The sequence below is a fragment of the Hypanus sabinus genome, chromosome 12, assembly GCF_030144855.1.
Source record: "Hypanus sabinus isolate sHypSab1 chromosome 12, sHypSab1.hap1, whole genome shotgun sequence".
Taxonomy (NCBI): domain Eukaryota; kingdom Metazoa; phylum Chordata; class Chondrichthyes; order Myliobatiformes; family Dasyatidae; genus Hypanus; species Hypanus sabinus.
Window position 1 is genome coordinate 30,911,434 of NC_082717.1, and position 27,539 is coordinate 30,938,972.

Genomic DNA, 27,539 nt, shown 5'->3' on the forward strand with positions numbered 1-27,539 from the left:
AATAAAGGTTTGTAATAAGGTTCTGGAAGACATGCTTCTGTTAGCTTATTGATGAAAGTAGCCACCTTTCATCAAGGCAAGTATCAATGAATTCAGCATTCCCTTCATTCTGCTGGTACATTGGATCATACCTGGCTTAAAATTCATTATCTATTCGACAGTGATTTCCACTTTCTTCTGTGCTTTAAAGGTATGGATTACCTACCACAGACACGATGTCTGTGAAAAGTGCTGGTGGAACCTATCTCTGCAAAATCCTACAACTCCACTGGCAGAACAGTGAACCAGTCAGTATCAACATCCTCTGCCAGGCATTCCTACCATCTAGTCTTTAAATACACCATGTTGACACAGACAGGCAAAGCCAATATGAGACTCCCAAAACAGGTACTGTACTCTGAGTACTATCATGACAAAAAAAAAATCACTGAAACCAAATTATCAACCCAAATTACTTTAAGATTGCAACGATGAACATCAAAACTTTTTGCTAAACTTGTAACAAAATATACCAAAATATTTTCTGATAATGCATTTTTATTACCTTTTATTTACAACTCTACAATTTCTTATTTCATTGCTATAGAACTGGAACAAAAAGATCAAGTTTAGCTTTGTTTTGTTCAGAAACTTATTTTCAAAATAACTTATTCTGTGAATGTGGTACCAACAATTAAAAATCAGCAAACACCACAAAAACTTAGACTGAAAGCAAAATGACCAATCTTTATAGGATGTCCAAATAGTATTTTTATGTCTGTGATAACGAAAAGCCATCCAGTGTCATGGGTCACATTTAGAAATAGTGGATAACTGTGCCTTTGTTGTTTTTCTTGTTTGAAAATGTGTATGAAAATTGGTACACTGATACAAATTGACTAAAATATTTTAATCTTAGCTAATATATCAGGCATATGTTGAAGTATATGGATAGGAATGGAAATACCTTACACAAACATTGTGCACTTTAACTTAACATTTTATGGTGCAAATGTCTCTCCACCCAGTCTATTTCTACCATGCAATTTCTCCGTGACCAGTCTACTATCATATCTGGCTGCTTCAATAAACATTCAAATTTTTCTTAGCATGCTCTTATCAAAATTCAACCTGATTGCTTTTTACTTAAAATAGTCCCAGATTCATGAATGTGGCTAAAGATCAAATAAATTGTTAAACCTCTCTGCTTTCCTTCTCCCCCTCATAGTTAGGAAAGTTCCATTAAAGTTCAAAGTAAATTTATTACCAAAGTGCACCGTATACCAAAGTGCCACCATATACAACCCTGAGATTCATTTTCCTGTGGGCATACTCATCAAAATTTACAAACTAGTAACTACAACAGGATCATTGAAAGATCATTGAAAACATAGGACCGGAATATTACATATCTGCATTCTAGATATTACCTAAAGCAGCACTTTAGGTAAAATTTACTCTCAAGAGAAGGAAAGGTATCTGTCAGGATTCTTGCATTATCTTCATCCGACCATTCAATGCAGAATTGAGAAAGGGATTGACTTTGCCTTGGTTGTGGTGCTAGCTGCATTAAAATTTTCACTCATAGCACTGATGAAATGTGGGGAAGAACTGTAATCAGCAGGCAAGGTGTAAAGAGGCACTGACCACATGAAAAGATAACTTTAAATTTGAACATCTTTCCTCTCATCTTTTGAAGAGAGAGTGCATTACAAGTTCCTGATCATTGTTCTCATTACCATTGTATCCAATCTCGAATCTTAAAACTAATAATGCCGAAGATAACTAGAGCAGGCAAGAAGGCATACAGCATCAGAAAATCAAAGACGAATCTGGAAGGTGCCCCTGGATATGTAACATCAAGATATTGAACCCCTTGGGTAAGCCAGCAAGAAGCACTTGTGGTGTTAGGAGATGTCTGTGCACCTGCAGAGTACAAATACCAAACAATTAGTTGCATTCTTTAGTCTCATAAACAATGTTATATATAAAAATTGGAATTGAATTGGCCTTATTATTTATATCCTTCATATACACGAGTAAAAATCTTTATGTTATGTCTCAGTCTAACTGCAATGTGCAATTTATAGTAATTATAATAGTACATAAAACAGGATAGTCAATGTAACATAGAAATATAGTTGTGTCAGCATGAGTTAAGCAGTCTGACGGCCTGGTGGAAGAGGCTGTCCCGGAGCCTGTTGGACCTGGCTTTTATGCTGCGGTACTGTTTCCTGGGTGGTAGCAGCTGGAACAGTTTGTGTTTGGGGTGACTCGGGTCCCTAATGATAGTTCAGGTCCTTTTAGATACCTGTCTTTATAAATGTCCTGAATCATGGGAAGTTCACATCTACAGATGTGCTGGGCTGTCCACATCACTCTCTGCAGAATCCTGCGATTAAGGGAGGTACAGTTCCCATACCAGACAGTGATGCAGCCAGTCAGGATGCTCTCAATTGTGCCCCTATAGAAAGTTCTCAGGATTTGGGGGCCCACACCAAGCTTCTTCAACCATCTGAGGTGAAAGAGGCGCTGTTGTGCCTTTTTCACCACACAACTGGTATGTTCAAACCACATGAGATCCTGGGTGATGTTTATGCCGAGGAACTTAAAGCTGTTCACACTCTCAACCCCAGATCCATTGACGTCCACTGAGGCTAGCTTGTCTCCATTCCTCCTGCAGTCCACAACCAGCTCCTTTGTTTTTGCAACGTTGAGGGAGAATTTGTATGAACTATTGCTTTGCATGCAGTTTTGAATTCTCTATAATAACTTTGCTCATCAAACATTTTGCTCCAATCCTTAAACTACAGTTGCAGGGGGATAGGAACCGGAGCACCAGAACAAATAGTGGAGTGGCTGTGGAGAAACATGTTGTTAAGCCTACATTCAAGGTCAGGAATCAAAGGGTTGAGCATGGTGCGGCTATTGTTCTAGGCTGTGTATATTTCACTGCGAGGAGTAGAACATGGCTCAGCAGATGGAATTATGATTCTGATTCTGTCTGGTTTGAGATTCTAAATTGGAGAAAGGTTAATATTGATGGTAACAGAAAGGAATGGGATAAGTTGTTTTCTGACTGAGCACTGCCATTGGTAAATGGGAGGCCTTCAAATGAGAAATTTTGAGAACACAGAATTTGTATGTTCCTGTCAGAATAAAAGGCAAGGATAACAGGTTTATGAAACCTCGGTTTTCGAGAGATATGGAGGCCCTGATTAAGATAAAGAAAGTGGTGCATAGCAGGTATAGGCAGATTGGAACAAATGATGTACTTAAGGAATATAAAAAATGGTAGAGAATGCTTGAGAAGGAAATCAGGAGGGCTAAAAGAAGACCTGAAGATGCCCTAACAGACAGGTGAAAGAGGATCCCAAGGGCTTCTCCAGATGCATTAAGAGCAGAAAGACTGCAAGAGACAATATTAGTCCTCTGGATGATCAGAGTAGTAGTCTATGTGTGGAGTCAAAAGAGATGGAAGAAATCTTAAATGGATTTTTGCATCCGTATTTACTCAGAAATGGACACTGAGTCTACGGATGTGAAGTAATGTAGCAGTGAGGTCATGGACCCTTTACAGATTACCGAGAAGGAGGTTTGCTGTCTTGAGGCAAATTAGGGTGGATAAGTCTCCATGGCCTCTGTCAGACCCTGTAGGAGGTTAGTGCAAAAATTGCAGTGGCCCTAGCAGAGATATTTAAAAAGTCCTTAGCCACGGGTGAAGTGCTGGAGGATAGCTAGTGTTATTCCGTTGTTTAAAAAAGGTTCTATGAATAAACCAGGAAATTATAGGCCAGTGAGCTTGACATCAGTAGTGGGAAAGTTATTGGAAGGTATTCTAAGGGACCAGATACCTGAGAATGTAAACCTCTTCTGGGTCCTCTCCAATGCCAGCACAGACTTTCTTAGATACAGGGCTCAGTGCTGTCATCCTTTAGAATTAGGTAATTAAGCAGCTATGCTAAAACAACAGACTAACCAGATAACAATAATGATAGACTCTTAACAGCCAGGAGAAAGTTCAAAAGCTGTTATTGCAAGAACTACAACTATATAATTTGTCAGTCGTGTTTCTTATCTCTGATGTTGAAAGAACTGGGAAATTCACCCACAACCTCTTTAGAGTCTAATTCTTGACTTTTAAACCCTCAGTTTGACATTATGAAGTGATATAAATTAAAGGCTACACAGACTAGAAAGCTGATAATAAGGATCAATAATATCATTTATTTTCAAAATAGCACCCTAGAACCCTCCAATGCAGAGCATTCTTCAGTTCACAGCATAGACTGTAGCCAGCTTCTCTGCCAAATACATGCTGTTTCTTTGCTAACATTTGAAAACAAGTTAAATATGTAAAGTACAAATGTAGAGTATTTGAAATAGATCGAAACACTAAGCAGATCAGCCAGTATTTATGAAGAGCTGAGACAAACCGTTGTTTGAGGCTGAGCCCTTCTTCAGAAATTATAAAGGTAGGACAAATATATTCAGCTATTAAAGGCAAAGGGAAAGTATGTTCATGCCACCACTAGTTTGTACGTTGGCCTCAATTCTAAACCTGTAAGGAGGAGGAAGTCGAAGGCTGCTAGATGACTAGAATAACCCTTGCACTTATACAGGACGTTAGAAATTCTAGGACTATGTAACTACTGAGTCTTTGTAAGCGAGACACGTACAAAAGCTGAGTTGAGAAGTCAGGGTAAGGTGGGGGTCAGATGAAGTTGGGATTGCAATTACTGATGCAGCTTGGAATTGAATCAGTAAATCAAGTATTGTATATCAGGACCAGAAGATGAAACCTCACTAAACTCTTCCATCATGAAAATGCCTCATTCTTGGTATCACTGACTCACCTCACCCATGTCATCATTAAAATGCCTTATATCCCTGGCAGACTAAATCACCTCATCCTAGTAACTAGCAGACTAAACTGCAATGAACATTTAAAGTCACTGAATTCTTGTATTGAATTTCTATTTGAATACAAATCATTTGGACAGACCTGGTGAGAATTTAAAATTAGCCCCAATTCAATAATTTTAAATCTACTAAAACAACATCTTTTGGATAGTAACAAAAAAGGAGAAATTTCATACTTTTGCTATCATAATTCTATTTTTAAGACCTTTACTTATTGCATTTGTAAGGTCTTGTTTAATTAAACTCCTGGTAAGAGTTGGTTAATACTCCCAATTTATTAAGCTATTAAAATTTGGTTCTGATATGCAACAGTTGTATAACTTATGACCCGACTTATCACAATCTTGACCTTGAACCTTTAATGTTCAATCAACATGGCTAATCATCAGGTGAAAAGCTTCTCTCAGTTTCACTCTTCATTAAAGTAAACACTCACCATTGCCGCATGTAAAATTTAGACCATAAAACTCATTAACCATCAGGACTTCCACACCATATTTCTGAAACGTGAGGTAACTCAGCCAGCGAAACAGTTCAGGCATTTCTTCTGCACTCCTAACATTATGGAATCAAAGCAAGCCAGTATTAGGTTATATTGTCTTATAATAAAACAGTATGAGCAATAGTTTGCTGAAATACTCCTTCAGTTTTCATCCACCACCTCCTGCGGTATGTAACATTTTTTCTCAAAGTGTTGTTAATCATTAAGTTGCCATGGCTCACATGTAAACATGGACACCGATTGCCAAGAAATTATTAGATTATGATGCCATTATAGCCAAAATTCTACCCAATACATTCTCTATTAAGGGTACTAGATAAGGAAGAATGAACACAGTTAAATAACACAATTCATGTCCTCATTTAAAAGAACTTAACAGCACATCGAGGACTTTGTAGAGTCACAGTTATGAGGTAGTTGGAAGATTTCCTCCTGGTTATCACCAATACTTGTTGTACTGTTCTAATTGCTGATCTAGTTAAGATCAGGATGATAATCAGAACTGTGACCTTGTTCATTGCATTTCAAAGTCTCCCTTTATACACTTACAGTGCAGTCATTTAATCAGAACAGATATTATTTTAAATAAATTAGAAAAGTCAGTAAGAGTCTGAAAGCAGGAAAATTGTGTTGGACTATGTGTTCAAGTAATCTTTCATTTCCCATCACTAAATAGTGTAATTAATTTATTATACGATGGGGTGATTGATAAGTTCATGGCCTAAGGTAGAAAATCTAGCACACTTATTTTTCAACATAGTCCCCTCCTACATTTACACACTTAGTCCAGTGGTCGTGGGGCATGCAGATCTTGGACCTCCAGAAAGTGCCCGCAGCAGGGGTGATTGATAAGTTTGTGGCCTATGGTAGAAGGAGATTAGCTATTAACTTCAAACTTTCTGCCTAATCACTTAAAGAGTTGACCTCCGTGTGCATGTAACAAGAGCTGTATAACTCATCTCCTTCTACCTTAGGTCATGAACTTATTGATCACCCATCTGTGGACACTTTCCGGAGATCCAAGATCGGTATGCTCCAAGACCGCTGAACTAAGTGTGTAACTGTAGTGGGGGACTATGTTGAAAAATAAATGTGCTAGGTTTTCTAAAATTGAGTCTTTCTTCTGTAGGCCACGAACTTAACAATCACTCCTCATATTAAGTAGCAAGTAGATTTGAATTTATACACACTAAATAACACATCCCAAAAGATTTCACAGCTAATGAAGTACATTTAACATGGAGTGTAAAGCATAGTCTGCAATGTACATAAAGTGGTAATCACTTCGATCAAAGGAAATAGCAGCAACAGAAGGAAAACCGTTTTTTGGTAACATAGCTTAAGTGATCAGAATTGCCTATACACTGACTGAATTCCCCTCTGTTCTAGGGCCATAGGATCCTTATCCTTCAGAGAGCATTAGGCCTCAGCTGCATGCCTCTGCAAAAACAGCACCTCCAATAATGCAGTGGTCTCTCAGTACTCACTGGTCAAGAGTCTCTATCTGAATTTTACGCCTTGATCCCACAACTTTGTAATTCCAACATGAAAAAAACTATTAACTGAGTCACAACTCACAGCAGTGCTGACAAAATTTGCGAGAAATTTGAATATAAGGAGGTTTTATTAAAATCTCATGATCTTTCGATTAATCCATTCAATGTCTATTACTAAAATGTGTGCCCTACCCACAGGGGACACTCAGGGCACAGCCCTTTGGGTAAAGGGAATTCACCATTACAGAGTTCACAAATCACAACCCAAAGATTCAAAATATGGATTAAAATTTGTTCTCCTTGATGTTATGTGAGATCAAGTAATTAAACAAACACATTCTATTACTATCTGCACTTGCATCTCTTGATGCATACGAGTTTCACATTACAGAAAATTACAATGTAGACCATTTTCTTGGAACCCCCTTACTGTAACCCAGGGGTCACCTGTATTAAAAACCTAAAAAAAGGCCACTGCTTGTTCTGCTCTGATAAAATGCCAAAGGCCATGCTGTGATCAAAATACTATTGCCCCATTCCCATTGCGTGAAGTGTATTAAATTCTCCTTTAATAGGTTACCAATTATTTTATCCCAAAGTTAACAATTCTGTTTTGTAATAATCAAGGCAGGTCACAATTGTGATTCTGTTATTTAGGAATTGTATCCTGGATATTTTATAGTCTAAAACCCCAGATTATAATGTATCAGTATATTCATTTAGTTTTGGAAGAAAAGCTGTAAGAATCATAATGCTTCTCACCTTAGGAAACCTGATCCCACCAGAATTCCTGCTACATTAATCAAAGCCACAGCACTATTAACTATATAGGGATTCTGAACAACACCAAGTAAGATGAGTGTCAGAAGTTCACCAACTAGATGTGGAACAATGAGTACAGCAAGAAAACATCCGAATCGCTCCCACACTGGAAACATTCCCAGAGTCCTGAAAGACAAAGTGATTCAATTAAATAAGCTAAGAGCAACACTTACATGGTAACGCTTAACTCTTACCGCTAACATTTGCACAAGTAAAATCACCACAACCTTGTTGGAAATTAGGCAGAAGAAAAAAAAGTGATTTCCTCTAGAAAAAGGGGGAAGTAATTTATATCTATACCTAATAAGGCAAAAACTAAATACAATAGATTATGGTTAACTGGGACACATCGTGATCAGTACAGTTTGGCCCAATTAGACGAAGTTTCATGAAAATAGATAAAAAGGTAGAAAAACATAAACTCATTATAACTGAGTAACAAATTAAGTATTTAAATGAAATACAGAACAAATTAGAACACTACCAATACACAACATAGCTATAAAATTGTGTACATGTATTAGCTTCTAATAGTTATCAAAGGAGGAATAGTATGCTGCCGTGTTCTCTTGATTGACTGTAAATGAACAAAAGCAGCACAGATACCTCGTGCAGATAATGCCTTCATACAATGATTTTGATGGCTGCAACCTCCAATTCTTTAAGTTCACAGTAAATTTCAAGATAATTGTCGATACCTTCAAAATCCTTGTAGTTCCTAACTTGATGAGGTGGTGAATTGTGCCTGTCTCAATTTCACTCCCAGCAGTTTCTTGCATCTCTAACCCTGAATGCTTGAAACCGCAGTGAGCAAAACAGTTCCATAAACACATGTAACTAATGCTATAAAAACTGTTCACTCTAAGCATGGTGTAGTGTCTAATGGCCACACGACTGCTGCTAGTTAGAAACTGTTAGGCAACAATCTACTGTGCCAAATAAATATAGGGATCCCTGGCTATTCTTTTTCAATTAGCTTGTGTTCTTTAAGAGTTGTCACAAAGAAGCGGCGTCCTGATTAACCAATGGCCCAATTAACCGGAATCTACTGTATTATGAAAATCTAATTTCAACAATGCTAATTAAGTTGTGCTGTTGTTATTATGAATAGAACATGGAATATTTTTCAAAGCTACAATTTCAAAATAATGCATTGGTTTACACAAATGATATATATGAAAATAAGTTTGAGCAGAATCTCCAGAAAAAGGGTAATTCTTAAAATCAACACAATTTTTTTCTCACACAAATTCCAAATCATATATTGTGCTGACAGTGACAATCATACCCCAGTCCAAATCAACGTTGTTCTAAGGGGCCACTAAGGCAATGCAACATTGTTGATGATTGCAGAGCAGAGGGAGCTGAGGGTACCCATCTTCACTCCAGCCTGTAGAACCTTTTTTTGGAAGGGTTTACGTTTGCTAAAACAAAAAAAACCCCAAAAGATCAAGGAAGGAATTTGCCTGTAACTCTGCCATCTATTGCAGGGAATCTTGACTGTGAAACTGCCATCTATTAAACATCCCTTCTGATTTCCAGATGGTCTGCTTTTACTCCATTAGAAGCAATTTTGCCCTTGAATCAAGAATTTGTAGGTGAGACTCCTTTTCCAGAAAGATCTTTGTTGACAATTACAATAACATTGAGGGAACTCTTTACTTTTGCAGGTGCTGCTTTTCAAATGGGATGTTAAATCAGGGTTCTACCTTCCTACTCAGGTAAAAGTAAAGGTTCCTGTGGTACTATTTTAAAAAACACAATTTTAATTTCAGATCATTCTTCTAGAATTTCACAGAACACATGTTGCTAAAATGTTTCTCTGATAGGTGGAACAACTCTTACCAGTAGACAAAAGTGCTGTAAATAGCCACACTAATGATGCTGAAAGGAAGGATGTGAATAATGTAGGCCATCAACATCAACCACCTCTGATAAATACCATCTGAGCTTTCCTGGTCACTGATTGAACGTAATGAAGGGTCTTCTTTCAAAAATATGTATGATGAAAAGAAACAAAACATGTTAATACATGTAAATACCAAATTACAGAATTTTGATTCATGGAACATACTGGAATACTTTTTTTTAAAAAGTACAGATTGAACATAAGCAGTTTCTGTACTGTTGCCAGTAATCTGAAAACTTATCAGTGTAAACACTATATTTTAAGAGCACAAGATGTCAATAAAGTACTTAAAATATTATGTACAAATTAAGCTGGCTGGAAAGAGTGAACACTTCAGGTAGGATCATTGGTCTGGGGGCAAGATCATGGCTTACTGAGTATTTCCAACATTTTCTGTCTTCATTTCCATTTCCTGTAGTACTTTGCTTTTATTGATCGCGTGGAGAGCCAGAGGCTTTTTCCCGGTGCTGAAATGGCTAACACCAGGGTGCACAGTTTTAAGGTGCTAGGAAGTAGGTACAAGGGGTTGTCAGAGGTAAGTATTTCACACAGAGAGTGATGGGTGCATGGAATGCACTGCCAGCGAAGGTGGTAGAGGCGGATACAGTAGGGTCTTTTAAGAGACTCTTATGTACATGGAGCTTAGATTATCCCTCTATTTTTCTAAGCTGCATGTACCTATCTAAGAGTCTCTTAAAAGACATCACATGTGATAGGGAAATTCTAGGCAGTTTCTAGAGTTGGTTACATGGTTGGCACAACATTGTGGGCTGAAGAGCCTGTAATGTGCTGTAGGTTTTCTATGTTCCATGTTTTATTATATAAGCTGGCTTTGTACTGATTTACTTTTAAGTACTGAAATGCTGATGTCTGATAGTTTAAAGGCAGAATTTACTCCTTTTATCCCGCCATCTACTTATTTAACCAAACAGACTTGTCAAAGTTCTATGAACCAAAGCATGATCAGTGAAGTACGTACATAAAGCAACAGCATTCAGCATCCCAGTATATGGAGAGGCACCTATGCTTTGGTAGATGATTCCAATTCGGTCCTGCACAGCACCTGTTGATGCATCATTGTTCAACCTCATCAAGAAGAACACAATAAACAAGCCATACAGCAGGTTTTGGGAGAGGCGCATTAATATCCCAGTCTTGTTTCTTGATAAATTTCTCACAATTCGCCTTTAATTGAAAATGAGAAATATTTCAGTAAATAAATTCTCAATAAATCCTTTCCTCTTAAATTCAACAAAATACAAAGAATGGCAAAAAATATTTTGTTCTTCAAAGAGCAGGGCAATCTTCTGGAAGATAGAAAGTGGCTTTCAAAGGCAAGGTTTTGATGAGAACACCCGAATCATTAGTAATAGCCAGTGCTTCAGATGTCTCTCCTTGATCAGAGTAGCTCACAGTGAAATCTAAAAACAGAGGTAGCCACAATTCCAACTTCAGTGGAGGTCATAGACTGCACGAAGAGAGATTCCAAATGTGTTTGTGGTGCTGAATTTTCCCAGGGTGCAAGGTGATACTGACTGCACGTTAATTTGAAGGCAAGGTAGAGCAACTCTTCTAAACAGCAAAACTTAAGAGACTACACCATCTCAAGGTCCAGCTGGTAAGTAATGCTCAGCACCAGTCATGGCGTGCTCATTAATCAATACTGTATTTCAGCTGTACCATCAGAACAAAGTGTGGCTCTGAGCAGCAAGGGTTGTCCATTGGAAGACTGCTGACAACTCTAGCACACACACATGCAGTATGCAGACACTGACGGTTCTACTGCTACAAGAAAGAAAAGATTCACACCCTCAATGAGGATTGGTGTGTGTTCTCCTGACTTCCCCTTCCTGAAGTCCATAATCAATGCCTTGGTCTTGTTGACATTGAGCACATGGTCATTTTAATTATTTACTTACTTCCTTAGAGATACAGATTGGAACAGGCTATTCGGCCTCTTCAAGCTGCACCACCAGCAACTCCTAGCCTAACCATGGGGCAATTTACAATGGTCAATTAATCTACTAACCAATATGTCTTTGGACTGTGCAAGGAAAACAGAGCACCCAGAGAAACCACAAGCACTCCACAGAGAGGACGTATAAAGACCACCAGGATTGAACTTTGAACTCCGATGCCCCAAGCTGTAATAACGTTGCTCTAAACGTGATGCCCACTCAACCAGCCAATCTTTCTCGCTTTTCATTGCCATCTGAGGTTCTGTTAACAACAGTGGAGTCATTGGCAAATTTATAGATGGTGTTTGAGCTGTGCCTAGCCACACAGTCATGAGTCTACAGTAAGTAGAGCAGTGGACTAAGTACACGTCTTTGATGTTGATTGTAATAATGTTGAGGTTAATATTATTTTGGCATAAACCTTCCTTGAGGAGCCCTGAAGCAGATTAGGACTGTCTTGCAGTGTGCTGCAAACTCTGCTTTGAGTTTTTACCACATCTATCAAACAGAAAGCTGAAGTGGGTGGCATGTGGAGAAAGGGCAAAGCTGAATTTTAATCTATATGTTGAAAGTTAATTCAAGTGAAATACTGTTTTTGCAATCTCATAAGGAAAAAGCTTCAGTTATAAATCTGAAATAAATTTTTCATTCCCATTAAGAATGCCTAACTTGAGAAAATTCTGCTTTATTTAATGATTAGATACCCATTTGTCTCTTTTTGCTCTGTATTGATTTAACATCTTTTTCTCCTGTGACTGATATGGACTTGAAATCAATGTTTAGAGAGGTGAATTAGGTACCAATCAAATGACCTGCTTTGTCTTAGATCATGTTGAGCTTCTTGAGTGCTGTTGGAGTTGGACATCAACTGAAATGGAATATTCCATCATACTCCTGCTTTGTGCCTTGTAGTTGTTGGAAAAGAATGGTAGTACCATGTAATGAATTAGAAGATGCAAGATGTCCAAGTTTTGGCCTACTTATGTAGCAGAGCGGCTGACTCTCCAGTCAATGATGATCTCCAGTTTGTTAATGGTAAAGGACCTGCTGAGGGTAATGTCAGTGACTGTCAAAAGTATATAATTAGACTCTCTCTTTTTAATGTGCTCCTCCCTTGTCAGCTTAACTGCTCAAATTTACCTGGCATCTATTAACCTAGACTTGAATGCTGTCTCGGTTTGCTACACGCAGATGTGGACGCTTACACTTATTATGGGGTTGCTACTGAAACTGAACCTTCTGCAGTTAGAAATGAGCATCCCCATTTCTGGACATCATGGAAAAAGGTCATTGATGAAGCATTGATGAAGATGGCCGGGCCAAGGCTACTACCCCGTGAAACTCATGCAGTGTCTCAGGCCCAGGATAACTAACTGACCTTCAACAACCTCACCCAGTTCTGTTTGTGAAAGGTAGAGCTCCAACCACTGAAGTGATCTTCCCTGGACACCCACTGATGTCAGTTTCATCATTCCTCTTAATGCCATATTCAGTCAACTGCTCCCTGATGGCACAGGCATGGGCAGTTGCTCTCACTCTACCTCTGCAATTCAACTCTTAGCTTGTTCCAAGACTGTGGGAATGTCAGGAGCAGAACAGTAAAGGTGAAACCCAAACTCAACAGATTTTTGATGAGTAAAAGCTATCTGTACAACTGCACACTTTCAATACCTAATCTATTTAAAAATAAACCACGAATGGGATAAATGTTATCAGATATAACATTTGGTGCAAGATGTCCTTGCAGATGTTCTTTATACCTGATCAGTATCCAGAGTTTGAAGAGTATGCTTGGAGAAGCGGTGTTCTTGAAACGAATGGATGTCAACTGTTTTGTTTTCTTTGCAGCATCAATAAGCTGCAGAGCGTCATTAAATATCCTTGAATTTTGATAGGATGTTGAAATTTCTTGGACTCTGCTGTAAGTCTCAATTTCTCTCTCCTTGCTTCTGGTGTCAACAGATGTCAGGTCCACTGGAAATTTTAACAGTGCATGTTAACAGGTGTAGAAATGGACAGTTGAGTTCACATCAAGCTAATATTAAGCCTGTTCACAGGGTCATAGAATCCTGGAGTCATACAGCACAGAAACAGGCCTTCAGTCCGTCACCACCTACACATCAACTGCTGCACCCATCTACACTAATTCCACTTGCCTTCTATGTCTTGGTGAATCAAGATCTTGGATATATGCTCCTCAATTGTTGTAAGAGTACTTGCCTTCACCACCTCCTCAGACAGCACATTCCAGATTCAGAACCACTTTGTGTGAAAAAACACCCCCCTACAATCCTCTAAAAACTAACTTCCCACTTTTAAACTTTGCCCTTCTGGAAAAAGACTCTTACTATCTACCCAACATTGCCCTCATAACTTTACATACCTCCATCAGATCATCTGCTGCTCCAGGGGAAACAACACCCTCCTTATAACCATGGTACTCCAAACTAGGCAACATCCTGATGAATCTCCATCCTCTCCAGGACAAAACACCTCAGCTTTTCAATGGCATGCCAACAGTTATGTCTCCTTGTACATGGATATCCAATTTTAAATAAACAAATTGAGGCGTTGTTTGAAAGGTTCCATCGCCAATACTGGGTAAACTGATACAAACTGTTCATGCAAGAGCAGCTAAAATCCCTATGTCCACTCTCAGTGTATTTCCATTTGTGTTCTATTCCAAATCTAATTATTACACATCTCAATGTTTCAATTTACTTTTAAATATAAAGTAAGGTGTACTAAATAGGGAATTTGTGACATCCTATGCAAAGAACACTATTTTTAATCAGTCTAAAGTAAAACTGACTCTGACAGATGGCAAAGGAAGCTCTTATTGCTGGATGACATCCTTGGTTTGTTTGTTGCGTGATGTTCAGCATTCAATACTATGTGTGCAGCTGTGCCATCTGTTACAAGGGGAAATGCAGCTGGAGGTGATCAAATTGATTGCCTTTCTCAATACTGGAAGTGTGTGCAACTTTCAACAGCACTCACTGTCAAACAAAGTTCAAATAAGAGGTCAATAACCTGAAACATTTGCGACATTCTACTGTTCTCAGTCTTTTGCCATTGAAAATGCTTCCTGGAGTGAAATACAATTTCTAGGTCACTTCAGAAATCTGATCAGACATTTCCTGGTGGATATCTCCCTTGTCTGTCTGGTACAATTTGCACATCAATCGAACACGTGACTCCCAAGCTTCTGAAGTTCCTCGCCTTCAGAGCCCCTGACATGACTGACCTTCCATCTGCCAAGACGCCTCTGATTTTTTCCAATTAATCCCAATGATGACAATGATGGCAGATACATTGCCTTGAAAAAGTATTCAGCCCCACAATTATCTTCACATTTTAATGTCTCATTTTCTAAATTTAAAATATATTGAAGTAGGATTTTTGAGCTAATCTACAAAATATTATGCATCATGTCAAATCAAAAGAAAAATTCAAACACCTGTCAACAATGAACTAAAAATTGAAAACCAAAACTATGAAGCTGAAGTACTAATTTCCTTTGTAAATACAATGCTAACTTTCCTCAGGTATTACCTTACCAGCTCGCCCAATTTGTTGATGTAGAAGATTGGAGGATCACCTGCTTTCAATGAATTCATAAGAATAAATGTCCTCTCTCACTGTAAGTTCCAACAGTATGGTAGATTTTCAATGGTTCAAGCCAAAATAAAGACAAAAGAGCATTCAAAACAAGGCAGGGAAATGATAATGGAGCACAAATCTGGGGAAGGGTACAAGAACATCTCAAAGGCACTGAACATACCTTGAAACTCAGTGCAGTCCACTGCTAAAAAGTGGGAAAAACATGAAAACCAAAGCCATACTACTTAGGTCACACCGCCCCTCTAAACTTAGTCACTGGAGAAGAATGGCACTTTAAAGAGCGGCTACTGTGATGCCAACAGTCACTCTGAGTGAGCTGGAGATGAAGTTCAAGACTCTGCAATCTCTAAACTGTCACAAATTAAAACTCTCAGTTCAATTGATCAGAAATCCCTGGTTGTAATACTCATTTATGTAAACAAAGGGTTGGGGCTGAATACTTTTACAGGGCGCTGTAAGTGTATGATCTACAAATCCAAATGAATTTTCCTGAGTTTGTCCCCTCTACCTTTCACCTCACTCTCAAGTCCTGGTGAGGTCTCCAATCTATACTCCCACCTCGACTATTTAACCACTCAACCGTCCCAAGTTCTGATCCTTGACCCCAGTTTTTTTATACCACCAACTCTGCATCTGCCCAACAAATCTTCTGTCTGTGCTTCTACTTAGCTTCACACAATGACCTGATTCTTACCCTCCAGCCACTGATTCTCTCTCTACTTCCTGATGTCCACTGCAGAAAATTGGAAGTCCTTTCAAGGGTGCCTGAAACCTGCAAATAAAATCTGCAGCTGCGTGCCCATGATTGCAAGTGCCCTTCTCCAACACTCACACGGGTGTACCAGAAGATTAGTCTATTTCTCCAACCAATGGTGCCATATGAGAAGTTTCCAACTCAGATTCACAGCATAGGCAGTATTCTTTTCTATGGATTTCCCTGAAGTCTTGTAATCCTATCATATTTAATTATTTTAATGTTGGCATACAATTAAACAGCAAACAGGAGGAGAAAGCTCCAATCTCAAAAATGGCAGGGTCAAGTACCTGAGTGCTAAAATCATGCTTAAAACACATGTTGTGATCTTCAGACAGAGGTGATTCCTACTTTATCATTTAATCTTGCACTTTCATATATAGAAGCCCCATTCCTACTTATGTACCTGTCCGTGCTTTTTAAATGTTCTATGTTTAAGCATTTTGCAAAACTTTCCTCAAATTCTCCTTTTGCCTCCCACACTCTTTTCTGATTCACCCTAAAAGCAATCTCCGCAGATTTCATTTGACCTCCTTCCTAATATTACTTTTGGTTTAATGTCCAAATGCAGTAACCCAAGCACCTGCACTAGTTTTCTTCCTTAAAAGTGTGAATCACAATGACATTTTAATGGAATTTTCTCTTAAGTTGCTACTACTTGTTAATAGACATAAAAAGTTGTATCAGTAACCAATACAGAAAGAGCTGTATTGTTGTTTGAAACTTTAATTTTAGCCTATTTTTGTCTTTTAGAAGCTGCAATAACTGCTACCATGCCTAGTCTGATGAGCTGCTAACTTCCAGTTTAGGGTGTTCCCTTTTTCCATGTAAGACAAATAAAAACGATTATAGTACCTACCATATAAATCAAAAGGATTGCAATATTCAGGACACTGATAGCCACAACTTGCAAAAAATTCTACTATATCTTCGGTTCCACCACAGAACACCAACTCTCCACAACTCATTATTGCAATTCTGTCAAATAACTTGAGAAATTTGAAAACAAAAAATTAAATGGTCTCTTCTGTACATTACAGTAATAAAACAAAAGCTCATGCAATTGAGATAATTACAGAAATGCAGGGACGTTCCCAAAGCACATCTTAATCTTTCAGAGCACACTGAGAGAGTTGTGCATTGCAACTTCTTTTATGACGTGGTATTTCTTTTTTTTCCTTTTTACCTCTTATGAAAGTTTATTTATTTTTCCAGGATGATTTTGTTTTCTTTCTGACAACAGGTTTAAGGATTTTCTCTAAAAAGCACACCTCATTCCAATTATTTCAGAACCTTGGCCCAGCTAAGTGAGCTGATGCTGCATTTTCTCACTAAAACAACGTTAATGCTTCCATCTCCCAAATTTAGAAAGCTTTAATCAATGACACAGACAGCATGCTCACCTTGAAAAGTTCTGACCTAGGTTGATGAATTGACAGGATAACTATTCGATTTTTGTGAGCTAGTTCTGAGAGTAAATGAATAATCTGGTTGGACGTCATACTATCCAGACCTGTGGTTGGCTCATCAAGTAAGATGACTTCTGATTTAGAAAAAAGACACATATTGAAACATAACATACACTTCCTTAGAAAAATTTAGATTTTCTAGTCTCATGTAATAGAGTTTTCAATAGTTACAGTGCCAGAGATTGGCTTTTTACCAAGATATCTCAAACTTAACTAATTACATTTCAACTGATGCTTAGTATCCCATTGTCACAATTGTGTAAAACAAACAGCAGCGTAAACCAATTGTAATCATATTAAATCTCTAGAGAATATACATTTAAGCTCCAGATACATAAGTAAACACAAAGAAAAAGAACTTACAGATCAAATAAATAAATATTTTAGACCATATGACACTGGAGCATAATTAAGCCATTTGGTCCTTACTAATCAAGAACCTATCAACCTCGACTTTAAATATACCCAATGACGTGGCCTCCACAGCTGTCCATGGCAATGAATTCTACAGATTCACCACATTCTGACTAAAGAAATTTCTCCTCATCTCTGTTTTGAAGGGACGTCCTTCTATTCTGAGGCTGTTCGCTCTGGTTTTAGACTCCCCTACTATAGGATACATCCTCTGCACATCCACTCTATCGAGGCCTCTCCATACTCAACAGGTTTCAGTGAGATTCACCCTCATTCTTCTAAACACCAGTGAGTCACAAGCTCACTATAACACATAAATTGATAAAATCAAATTGTTAAGAAGTTATGGCCAATTACAGAGTGCTCAGAGTGGAATTCATCTTTCCTCCTATAATATTTGAATTTTAAACTCTTATTAAAATACACCACCTTTGAAAATCCCTTTCAGATAGTTTTGCATATCTGGCACAAAATTCGTTCTGAGATTGATGCCTTCATTAATTCCTATATGACTGACTGGAACATTTAATTCAGATGGCCAATGACTATTAAAGATTCTATACAAAACAAAAATATTTATGCAGATAACTTTTTCCACTGCACCAAGGTGAAAGTCGATTGAAAGTATGTTATATCCCGTCTTACTTGGATCTTGGAGAAGTTGTGCAGCAATAGAGACCCGACGTCTTTCACCACCTGAAATTCCTCGAAACACACGGCCACCAATCACCTGATTAGCTACATGATTTAGGCTAAGCTCTAACATGACAGATTTCACCTGTAGATATCAATACACAAGATCAGTTAATGAAATCTTCTTTATAAAAGGTCAGGCCCCATCTGTGGGAATAGAAGCAGAGTTAACGTTTTAGGCCAAAGACTCTGTTGAATTTTCAGTTGATTTTCAATGAAGTTTTCAGTGTTTTATGAACGTATCAAATATATCGTTCTAGCAGCTTCAAGGTATAGCACATCTACGGATAAAAAGTGTGAAGTGAAAGAAAACTCATGCCTTTTTATGAGTTAATAAAATAGTTAAATAAATTAATACAGGATTAAAATCTGCAGCTGTTCTTGCAGACTGCCAGAGAGCGTACAGAGTGTACTTTGCTGATGGTTTGATGTTTATCTTTAGAAGCTTTTTGTATATCGCATGGACTCCGGGGTTGAACACCCAATGGGTTCTTTTTTTTTCTCACCATTTTCTTGCTTTAGTCGGGTTTTTTTTCTTTTCTTTCTTTTGTGTCACCATATGTTTCAATCCTTAAACATTGTTTTTTTTCTCCCCTTTGAGACATTGTAAGTGTTACTTACTTCAATGTACTCTTGTTACTTTGGATAATAATAATTATAATAAAAAGATTTGAAAAGAAGGAGAGTGTACAGTACATAATTTGTTAGAAAATCCCATTTGAAGTATCAAATGCAACTATTAGAAATCTTGCCATTTTTTTCAGAAGGTTCATGTCCCTCTCAAGAAAAACCTGAGGCTAAGAAAACTTACTTTTTTTTCCCCTCAGGTAAGTATAGTGTGCCTGGTGTCAGTAGTTGTGTAACCAGGACTTATGATGTGCACCAGCTGCTCATACAACCATCCACCACCTGCTCCATGGCTTCGTGTGACCCTGATTGGGAGGGGTTAAGCAGCTGCTGCACCTTGCCTAAGGGTGAACTCCAGGCTAGAGGAGGGAAGTAGCGTCTCACACCTCCTTTTGTGTACCTCCTTCCCGCCACCCTATCAGATACACCTCTATTAAAGTCACTCCTCATCCTCTTCCGCTCCAAAGTGAAGAGCCCCAACTTGCTCAACCTGTCCTCATAAGATACACTCTCTAATTGGGCAGTATCCTGGTAAATCTCCTTTGCATCCTTTCTAAAGTTACCATATCCTTCCTATAACTAGAAATTGATCACAATACTCCGAATGTGGTCTGTCCAGAGTGTTACAGAGCTGCAACATTACCTCACAGTTCTTTGTTGAGAAGAACAGCACAGAGTAGGCCTTTCTGGCCCTTTCAGCAATGCCACCCCAACAACCCTGATATAATCCCAACCTAAACACCAATGACCAATTAACTTACCCGGTACATCTTTGGACTGCAGGTGGAAACTGGAGCACCTGGGGAAAACACATGCATCCCATGGGGAGGATGTACAGACTCCTTACAGAGGACATTGGGATTGAATTCTGAACTCCAATGCCCTGAGCTGTAATTGTAGCACACTAACCACTATGCTACCATGGCTCTTCAACTCACTCCCCCAACTACTAAAGGCCAACACACCATACACCTTCTTAACCACCCTATCAACTTGCACAGTAACTTTGAGGGATCTATGGATGTGGACCCCAGGACCCCTCTGCTCCTCCACACTGCTAAGAATCCTGCCATTAACCTTGTACTCTGCCTTCAATTTAAACCTTCCAATGTGAATCACTTCACGCTTTTCCAGATTGAAATCCATCGCCACTTCTCAGCCCAGCTCTGCGTCCCATCAACGTCCTGTTAGAACCTGCAACAACCTTCTACACTTTCCACAACACTGCCAATCTTTGTGTCATCCGCAAACTTACTAACCTACCCTTCTACCTCCTTATCCAATTAATTTATTTAAAAAATCAGAGTAGGTATTCCAGAACAGATCCCTGCAGAACACCACGGGTCACCAACCTCCAGGCAGAATACGCATTATCTACTGCCATGCTCCGCCTTCCGTGGGCAAGCTAATTCTGAATCCATACAGCCAAGTTTCTCAGGATCCCATGTCTCCTGACTTACTACATGAACTTACAATGAGGAAGCTTGTCAAACACTTTACTAAATCCCCTATATACCACATCCACTGCTCTACCTCAATCAATTTGTTTCATTGTTCTCTCAAAGAATTCAATCAGACTTGTAAGGTATGACTTACCACAAACCAGGTCAGAGAAAACAGTAGTTTTTCTTGTGAGTGCATAATTGATCAGAACAGGAAGATACTAAAATTCTAGAGGCATAAGACTCGTGACAAGCATTGTGACAATTAGAAAAACAAAGCATAAGAATGTGTAATCTGTATTTTGCCACAAATAAATTTCACAAATTATTTATGTTAAACCGTCTTGAAAAGTAAATATACCTTCTCTTTGATGGCATTGGTATCTCCACAAAGTGTGAGCAAAGCAATGTATGTCAGTGTTTCCTCCACTGTAAGGTAACTGAGTAAATTGTCACTCTGAAAAACAAACAGGTGGAGTGAGTTCACCTTGGAAATTCATCACAAAATGATTCATTATTATCTACTTTAAGAGCTCACTAGTCACCATCATCCATGTCTAAGGAGGCTCTTCTTGCAAATCTCGTTTTGGTGGTCAAGCCTCACCAAACATTCATACACTCTCCATTACGACCTATCAAATAATCGGCTGCAATAACAACTATTGATTGATTTTTTTTTCTTGAACAAGTCACAAATCAGATATTTTTCCTTAATTCAGCATGGATGAGCTATCTGTACAATTCATTACCAAACCATTCATGCATACTTGCCAAGTGCATTATTATGCAGCACTCCAGATTAGCTCAGCAACATTTTAGTAACCTGAAAAAGAACGTTAACATCACCATTACCTCTGAAATCTGTTCACCTGTTCAAAAGGAAAAGAAAGTGTGCAAAACCACACACACAAAATGCTGGAGGAACTCAGCAGGTCAGGCAGCATCTACAGAGATGGATAAACAGTCGACATTTTGGGCCGAGATGGAAGGGGGTAGATGCCAGAATGAAAAGGAATAAAAAAGAATAAAAAGTGTGCAAAAACAGATTAATCTATCATTTCAGGAAAGAAAAATTAAACTTTCATTTCTGTTCTTTTAATATTTATTATTCAATACACTTTTGCCTTAGTCACAGTCTAACAGATCCTTTCTTCTACAATCTTCAACAGTAAAATATGTTACATCAAAGCAAATGATACAACCAAAAATACAGTGAAATAGGTTCCCTTCCCTTCTACAAATTCTCAGTACTATAAAGATACATTCTGGCGAACAGCAAGTATCGGTGGTTTGAAAAATAAGTAAAGTCCTGAAATTTAGTCTCCCTGTACCGTACACATTCTTAACCAAATAGAGAGAGAAAAAAAGTGAAGGCAGCACCTTTAATTTTCCTAAATTTCAAAGAATATAAGCAATTTCCTCACAGACCAGATTCTCATTCCAGGAATTGGTATAGTGAACATTCATTGGACTGTTCCTAAGCAAGTATATTGTGGCTTTTTCTTGAATCAGAACGTAAATGGGTACATCAAAATATTACAGCTGTAGACACATTTTGGCAAGGCTACAGTTTAAAATATTTATGGCACTATCATTACCTGTAAAACATAGGAAAAATAGTTGTGAAAATCTTCCTTCTTAAGTTTGCATCCATTCACATATACATCACCAATTAGGTTTGCTGGCCCACGTAATCTTCCTGCAATTGCATCCAGCAGGGTAGTCTTTCCAGACCCTAAAAAATAAAGTTTGAACTAGGTTTTTTTAAAATAAAAATAATTTATATATCGAAATAAAAATAATTCAATCCTTCATGCTATTATATATGTTAAATTGTCTGTCACACTGGCAGGATAGTCTGGTGGGTCACCAGATGAGGTAGATCCAACTCAATTGCTCAATCAATGCTGAAATTGCTGATCTTATCCAGATAATGGGCAAGCACCTTTAGCAAAATGGTGGCAAAAATACAAACCTTAGTCTTTAATATGGCCAGACTGCACTGCAATTGTGATCTTTTTCTGAAGTGCCTAAAATTCAGTTCAAATTATTTGCATATTGCACACTGAGGCTTGGTGCAGCCACTGCAAAAACTTGCTGGGGAAGGACCATAGTGCAGGGTTCTTCTGCTACTGGATAGGGAGGGACCTGGATGTGTGAGAAAGCCCTTTAATTATTGTGGTAGTATATCACCCCAGAGGGCCACATGAGAGGCAGCAGTACTACTGATGTGTAGGAATGTATTAGATCACGTAGTAGATCTGTATTAGGAGTGTATTGAAACCATTGACTATGAATGGAAAGAATGAGAAGGCATTGAATTGTTAATTCCTGTAAATATTTTTTGTAGTAGCCTGACCTAATTTGGATGTGTAAATCTGAAGATGGGTAAAATGAGTCAAACTAATAGAAAATGCAAGTTATTTGAGAATAAATAAGGAATTAAGTGATACAAAATGATTGTTATATCATCCAAAAATTAATTACCAGAATTTCCTAAAATTCCCATAAGTTGTCCACTTTCCACATAAAATGAAACATCTTTCAGGATGTGCCTTGTCCACTTTTTAAAGTACGACTGGACTTCCCACCAAGGGCCAACTCTCTCACTGCAAGAACACATGAAAACAAAAGACAACAGAGAGTCGGTAGATCATAACAATTTTCCAAATCCATCATCTTCCAGTCAACCCTCACTTGCACAGTGCCACAGGTGGTACAGCTATTCAGCACGTCTCCAGCAATCTGCGCTCAAGCCTGACTTCGAATTAGCATGCGACTGTGTGGTCTGGTTTCTTCTCCATCCCAGAGATGCTCTGGTTGTTAGGTTAATTTGCACTGTAAGTTGCCCCGAGTGTGTACGTGAGTGGAAGAAGCTGGGAAGGAGTTGATGGAAATGTAAAGAGAATAAAATGAGGTGATTGTAAATGGGTGTTTGTAATGTTTGGTGAGGCCTCAGTTTTAAGACCATAAAACATAACATTTAGAAGTAGAATTGTACATGGTAGAATAAAGGTCTATAAGTAGAAACATAGAAAACCTACAGCACAATACAGGCTCTTCAGCCCACAATGCTGTGCCAAACATGTATTTACTTTAGAAATTACTTAAGGTTACCCATAGCCCTCTTTTTTTTTAACCTCCTTGTACCTACCCAAGGGTCTCTTAAAGGTCCCTATTGTATTTGCCTCCACCACCGTTGCTGCCAACCTATTCCATGCACTCACCACTCTCTGCTTAAAAAACATACCCCTGACATCTCCTCTGTACCTTCTTCCAAGCACCTTAAAACTGTGCCCTCTCATGTTACCCATCTCAGCCTTGGGGAAAAGCCTCTGACAATCCACACAATCAATGCCTCTTGTTATTTTGTACACCTCTATCAGGTCACCTCTCATCCTCCGTCACTCCAAGGAGAAAAGACCAAGTTCACTCAACCTATTCTCGTAAGGCATGCTCCCCTATCCAGCCAACATCCTTGTAAATCTCCTTTGCACCTATGTACCCACATCCTTCCTGTAGTGAGGTGACCAGAACTGAGCACAGTACTCCAAGTGGAGTCTGACCAGGGTCCTATATAGCTGCAACATTACCTCTCGGCTCTTGAACTCAATTCTATGGTTGATGAAGGTCAATGCACCATCTGCTTTCTTAATCACAGAGTCAACCTGCTCAGCAGCTTTGAGTGTCCTATGGACTCAAACCCCAAGATCCCTCTGATCCTCCACACTGCCAAGAGTCATACTATATGCTAATGTTAATTACTTTCCACTATTCATTAGATTTTTTAACTTACTGTAATAATAAGTCCATGTCTATAAAATATAGGAACAGAATTAGACCATTTGGCCCATTGAACCTGCTCCACCATTTCATCATGGCTGATCCATTTTTCCTTCTCAGCCCCAGTCTCCTGCCTTCTCCCCATATCCCTTCATGCCCTGACTAATCCAGAGTCTATCAACCTCTGCCTCCAATATACCCAATAATTTGGCCTCTGAGGGTCTCGTGAATCTTTATATGGATCAACATATTGGTGTAGTCATGAAGATGGCACATCAGCAGATGTACTTCATTAGGAGTTTGAGGAGATGTCGCCAAAGTCTCTAGAGAAGTTCTACAGATGTACAGTGGAGAACATTCTGTCTGGTTGGATCATTACCTGATATAGAGGTTCTGACCCTGTAAGAGGTTGCAGAGGGTTGTAGACTCAACCAGCTCCATCATAGGCACATCTCCTCACCATTAAGGACATTCTCAGTTAATGACCATCACCACCCAAGACATGCCCTCTTCTCATTACCACCATCAGAGAGGAGGTACAGGAGCCTGAAGACCTGCACTCTATGTCATAGGTACAGCTTCCTCCCCTCTGCCATCAGATTTCTGAATGTCCATAAACCCATGAACTATTTCACGTTTCTATTTCGCAACATTTATTTATTGTAATTATGTCTTGTAATTTTTATGTTCCTGTAATTTTTATGTCTTGCTAATACAAAATAACAAATTTCAGGAGATATTACAGTGATAGTACATCTGATTCTATTAACTATAGGTGCAGTTTCGATAATGCATGGCTTTTGAACCAGTAGTCTGATTGCTGACAGATAGATCACAATTTTACGCAAACTTTGTACCTGATGGAGTATATTTTATACTCCTAAATGAGGGATTCAACCTTAACTACAAAGATTTTTTTTCATTTTTGCTTTCATCACAAATCAATATTTTCTAACTTTCCAATAGGGAAATTTTTCATGACTGACGACCCAATGAGTTACAACGGAAAACCGGAAATGGGACCCATTTATATTTTTTGTTGTTTTTCGTACTGCAGTGTTTTCTGCACTGAATTGACCTAATCTAAATTTATTCATTTACGTTTGAATTGGAGCCACCCGCAAAAACTGAGAGGGAGGAGTGTGTTTACCTGACAGTGTAGTTGAGGTGGCTGACGGAAAGCGTGCAATTGGCGTTTGCTTTTCCCGGAGACGCGGGGTTGCTACGCGCGCTATTCGGAGGAGATAAATTCGCCGACGAAGTGACTTCCACGCCCGTTAGTTCCAGACAGCTCATGTTCCAGAACACAGTGTACCGTAAATTAGCAAAAAAAAATTAAAAATAAACGAGTATCCAAACACCCATTTAATCAAGATAATAGCAGGGTGTTGCGCTGCCTTTCTCGCTCAATGTGTGGGGAAGATCGGTAACTGGAGCCGGTATTCCGACCTTTAGAGCCCGGGGCGGTCCCGACCCTTGCACCGGGAACGGCGCGAGGCGGGCCCGGGGCACCGAATTGCCTTTAAACCCACAACTCCCGGGCATGGCTGCACGATCGCAGAGGTCATTGCTCATGCTAAAGCCCATCGGCGCGTCTGTCGCCGTGGATTGATTAATTATTTGCCTGTTTATGGGGGAAAGGTCCACACTTCCCAGGATCCGCAGAATTCAATCGTCCCTCGAGCATCCTGACCCAAAGCATGGAGCCCAACGTGAGTGACCCGGTCCTGAGCTGAAACCGCCCAGAACTAACTCTGTGACGTCTGGATTTTAACGATTTTAAGTTTGATTGAGTTCTATTCTGTACGAGTTATAACGATTTTAGTTGATTTCCGTTGTATTTTTAAATTAGATTAGCCGTCTGCAAGATCAGGTGTTCTGTACACTGGAGGAAGAAAGTAGCCTTTACTTCACCTACAGCGGCAAACCCAACTTACTCCAAGTTCTGGACTTTAGTTACGAGGCGAGTGACTTCTCTTGTTTGGAAGATCTATAATTCACTGTTAGCTAGCTATTGACTTAAAGCTGTTCTGTATTAAACAAGCGTGGAAGTATGTACAATTTTAATGGTAACGTCTCTATTTTCAGAGACTGTTGACAAGGATTTAATGTTGTATTGGACGAAATACGGGCGCGTGGTGGTTAACGAGATGCCCTGACAGCTCGGGGTGTTTTGCAGTATGGGGTTTAATCCCGTCCAGTTGCGTCTGTGCATCGTCCCCATAGATGCCCCGGTTTCCTCGCACAGTCCAAGTCGTCCCGTGATTAGGTCCGGGTTTGTCGGGGGCTGCTGGGCAGGGCCGGAAGGACATACTCTGCGCTGTTTGTTTATGTATAAGTAAAATGGTGTAATTTAAACTTGGCTGTTTGGTGAAGGCATCGTGACCAACCTGAAGCAAGAGACAAACAGTACTCTTCACTAGTTGTCTTCAATGTTCATGTCTAATGGTGGAGAAACTAAATGCAGCAAGAGACAGATGCAAAGTTCTTCACGAACACTTGACCGTTTGAGAGAAGATAGGTGGCCTCTCTCCGACAGCATCCGACTCCTTTCCGTTTCCCTCTCTTACGTTATCTCTTCACTTGCCCATCGCCTCCCTCTGGTGCTCCTCCCCTTCCCTTTCTTCCATGGTCTTCTACCCTCTCCTATCAGAATGCCCCTTCTCCAACCGTCTATCTCTTTCACCATTCAACCTACCAGCTTTTTCCGTTTCACCCATCACCTACCGCCTTGTACTTCCGCCTCCCCTTCCCCCACCTTCTCACTCTGACCTCTCATTTATTTTTACAGTCCTGATGAAGGGTCTCGGCCTGAAACGTCAACTGTTACTCCTTTACATACATGCTGTCTGGCCTGCTGAGTTCTTCCAGCATTTTGTATGTGATGCCTGCTCTTTGTTTACCAAAAGGCATCAATAACCAAAAGTGTTTGACATGGAATGCAGATGTGTTCAAATTCTCAAATATTAAAAAAAACAAATAATATACTGGTAGTATGTTATGAAAACAGCACTGAACCTAAAGGGTTAAGCATGATACAGAGAGAAAGAGAGATCTGGTTAAAGTTTCAAGCCAATGATCTTTGATATAAATTGGAAAGTGATTAAAGTTCGTTAACCTGAACTAACCTTGCCTCTCTCCCTG

General features: G+C 39.1%; 2 protein-coding genes across 4 annotated transcripts in view; one reads left to right on the top strand and one right to left on the bottom strand.

Moving 5' to 3' along the window:
• Nucleotides 1–551: 551 nt before the first annotated feature.
• Nucleotides 552–27,343, bottom strand: abcg5 (ATP-binding cassette, sub-family G (WHITE), member 5). 3 transcript variants are annotated; one of them, XM_059985713.1, is made up of 13 exons: nucleotides 25,546–25,692; nucleotides 23,100–23,221; nucleotides 22,211–22,347; nucleotides 20,974–21,069; nucleotides 18,496–18,628; nucleotides 17,371–17,510; nucleotides 16,827–16,956; nucleotides 13,350–13,563; nucleotides 10,611–10,816; nucleotides 9,568–9,706; nucleotides 7,663–7,848; nucleotides 5,339–5,457; nucleotides 552–1,905 (listed from the first exon to the last, which is right to left on the bottom strand). In XM_059985713.1, the coding sequence occupies exons 1-13, from the start codon at nucleotides 25,689–25,691 to the stop codon at nucleotides 1,715–1,717; spliced, it is 1,959 nt and encodes a 652-aa protein (XP_059841696.1). In that variant the 5' UTR covers nucleotide 25,692; the 3' UTR covers nucleotides 552–1,714. The 3 variants fall into 3 exon arrangements, with proteins under 3 accessions (XP_059841696.1, XP_059841698.1, XP_059841697.1); XM_059985714.1 differs by lacking the exon at nucleotides 25,546–25,692 and adding an exon at nucleotides 26,786–27,343 and having other exon boundaries at nucleotides 553–1,905; XM_059985715.1 differs by lacking the exons at nucleotides 16,827–16,956; nucleotides 17,371–17,510.
• abcg8 (ATP-binding cassette, sub-family G (WHITE), member 8) overlaps nucleotides 25,979–27,539 on the top strand; it is a 58,044-nt gene continuing 56,483 nt past the window's right edge. The window contains exons 1-2 of the mRNA XM_059985712.1: nucleotides 25,979–26,107; nucleotides 26,248–26,358. Of these exons, the coding sequence (XP_059841695.1) occupies nucleotides 26,096–26,107; nucleotides 26,248–26,358 (123 nt within the window). The 5' untranslated portion in view covers nucleotides 25,979–26,095. The remainder of the gene's footprint in view (nucleotides 26,108–26,247; nucleotides 26,359–27,539) is intronic.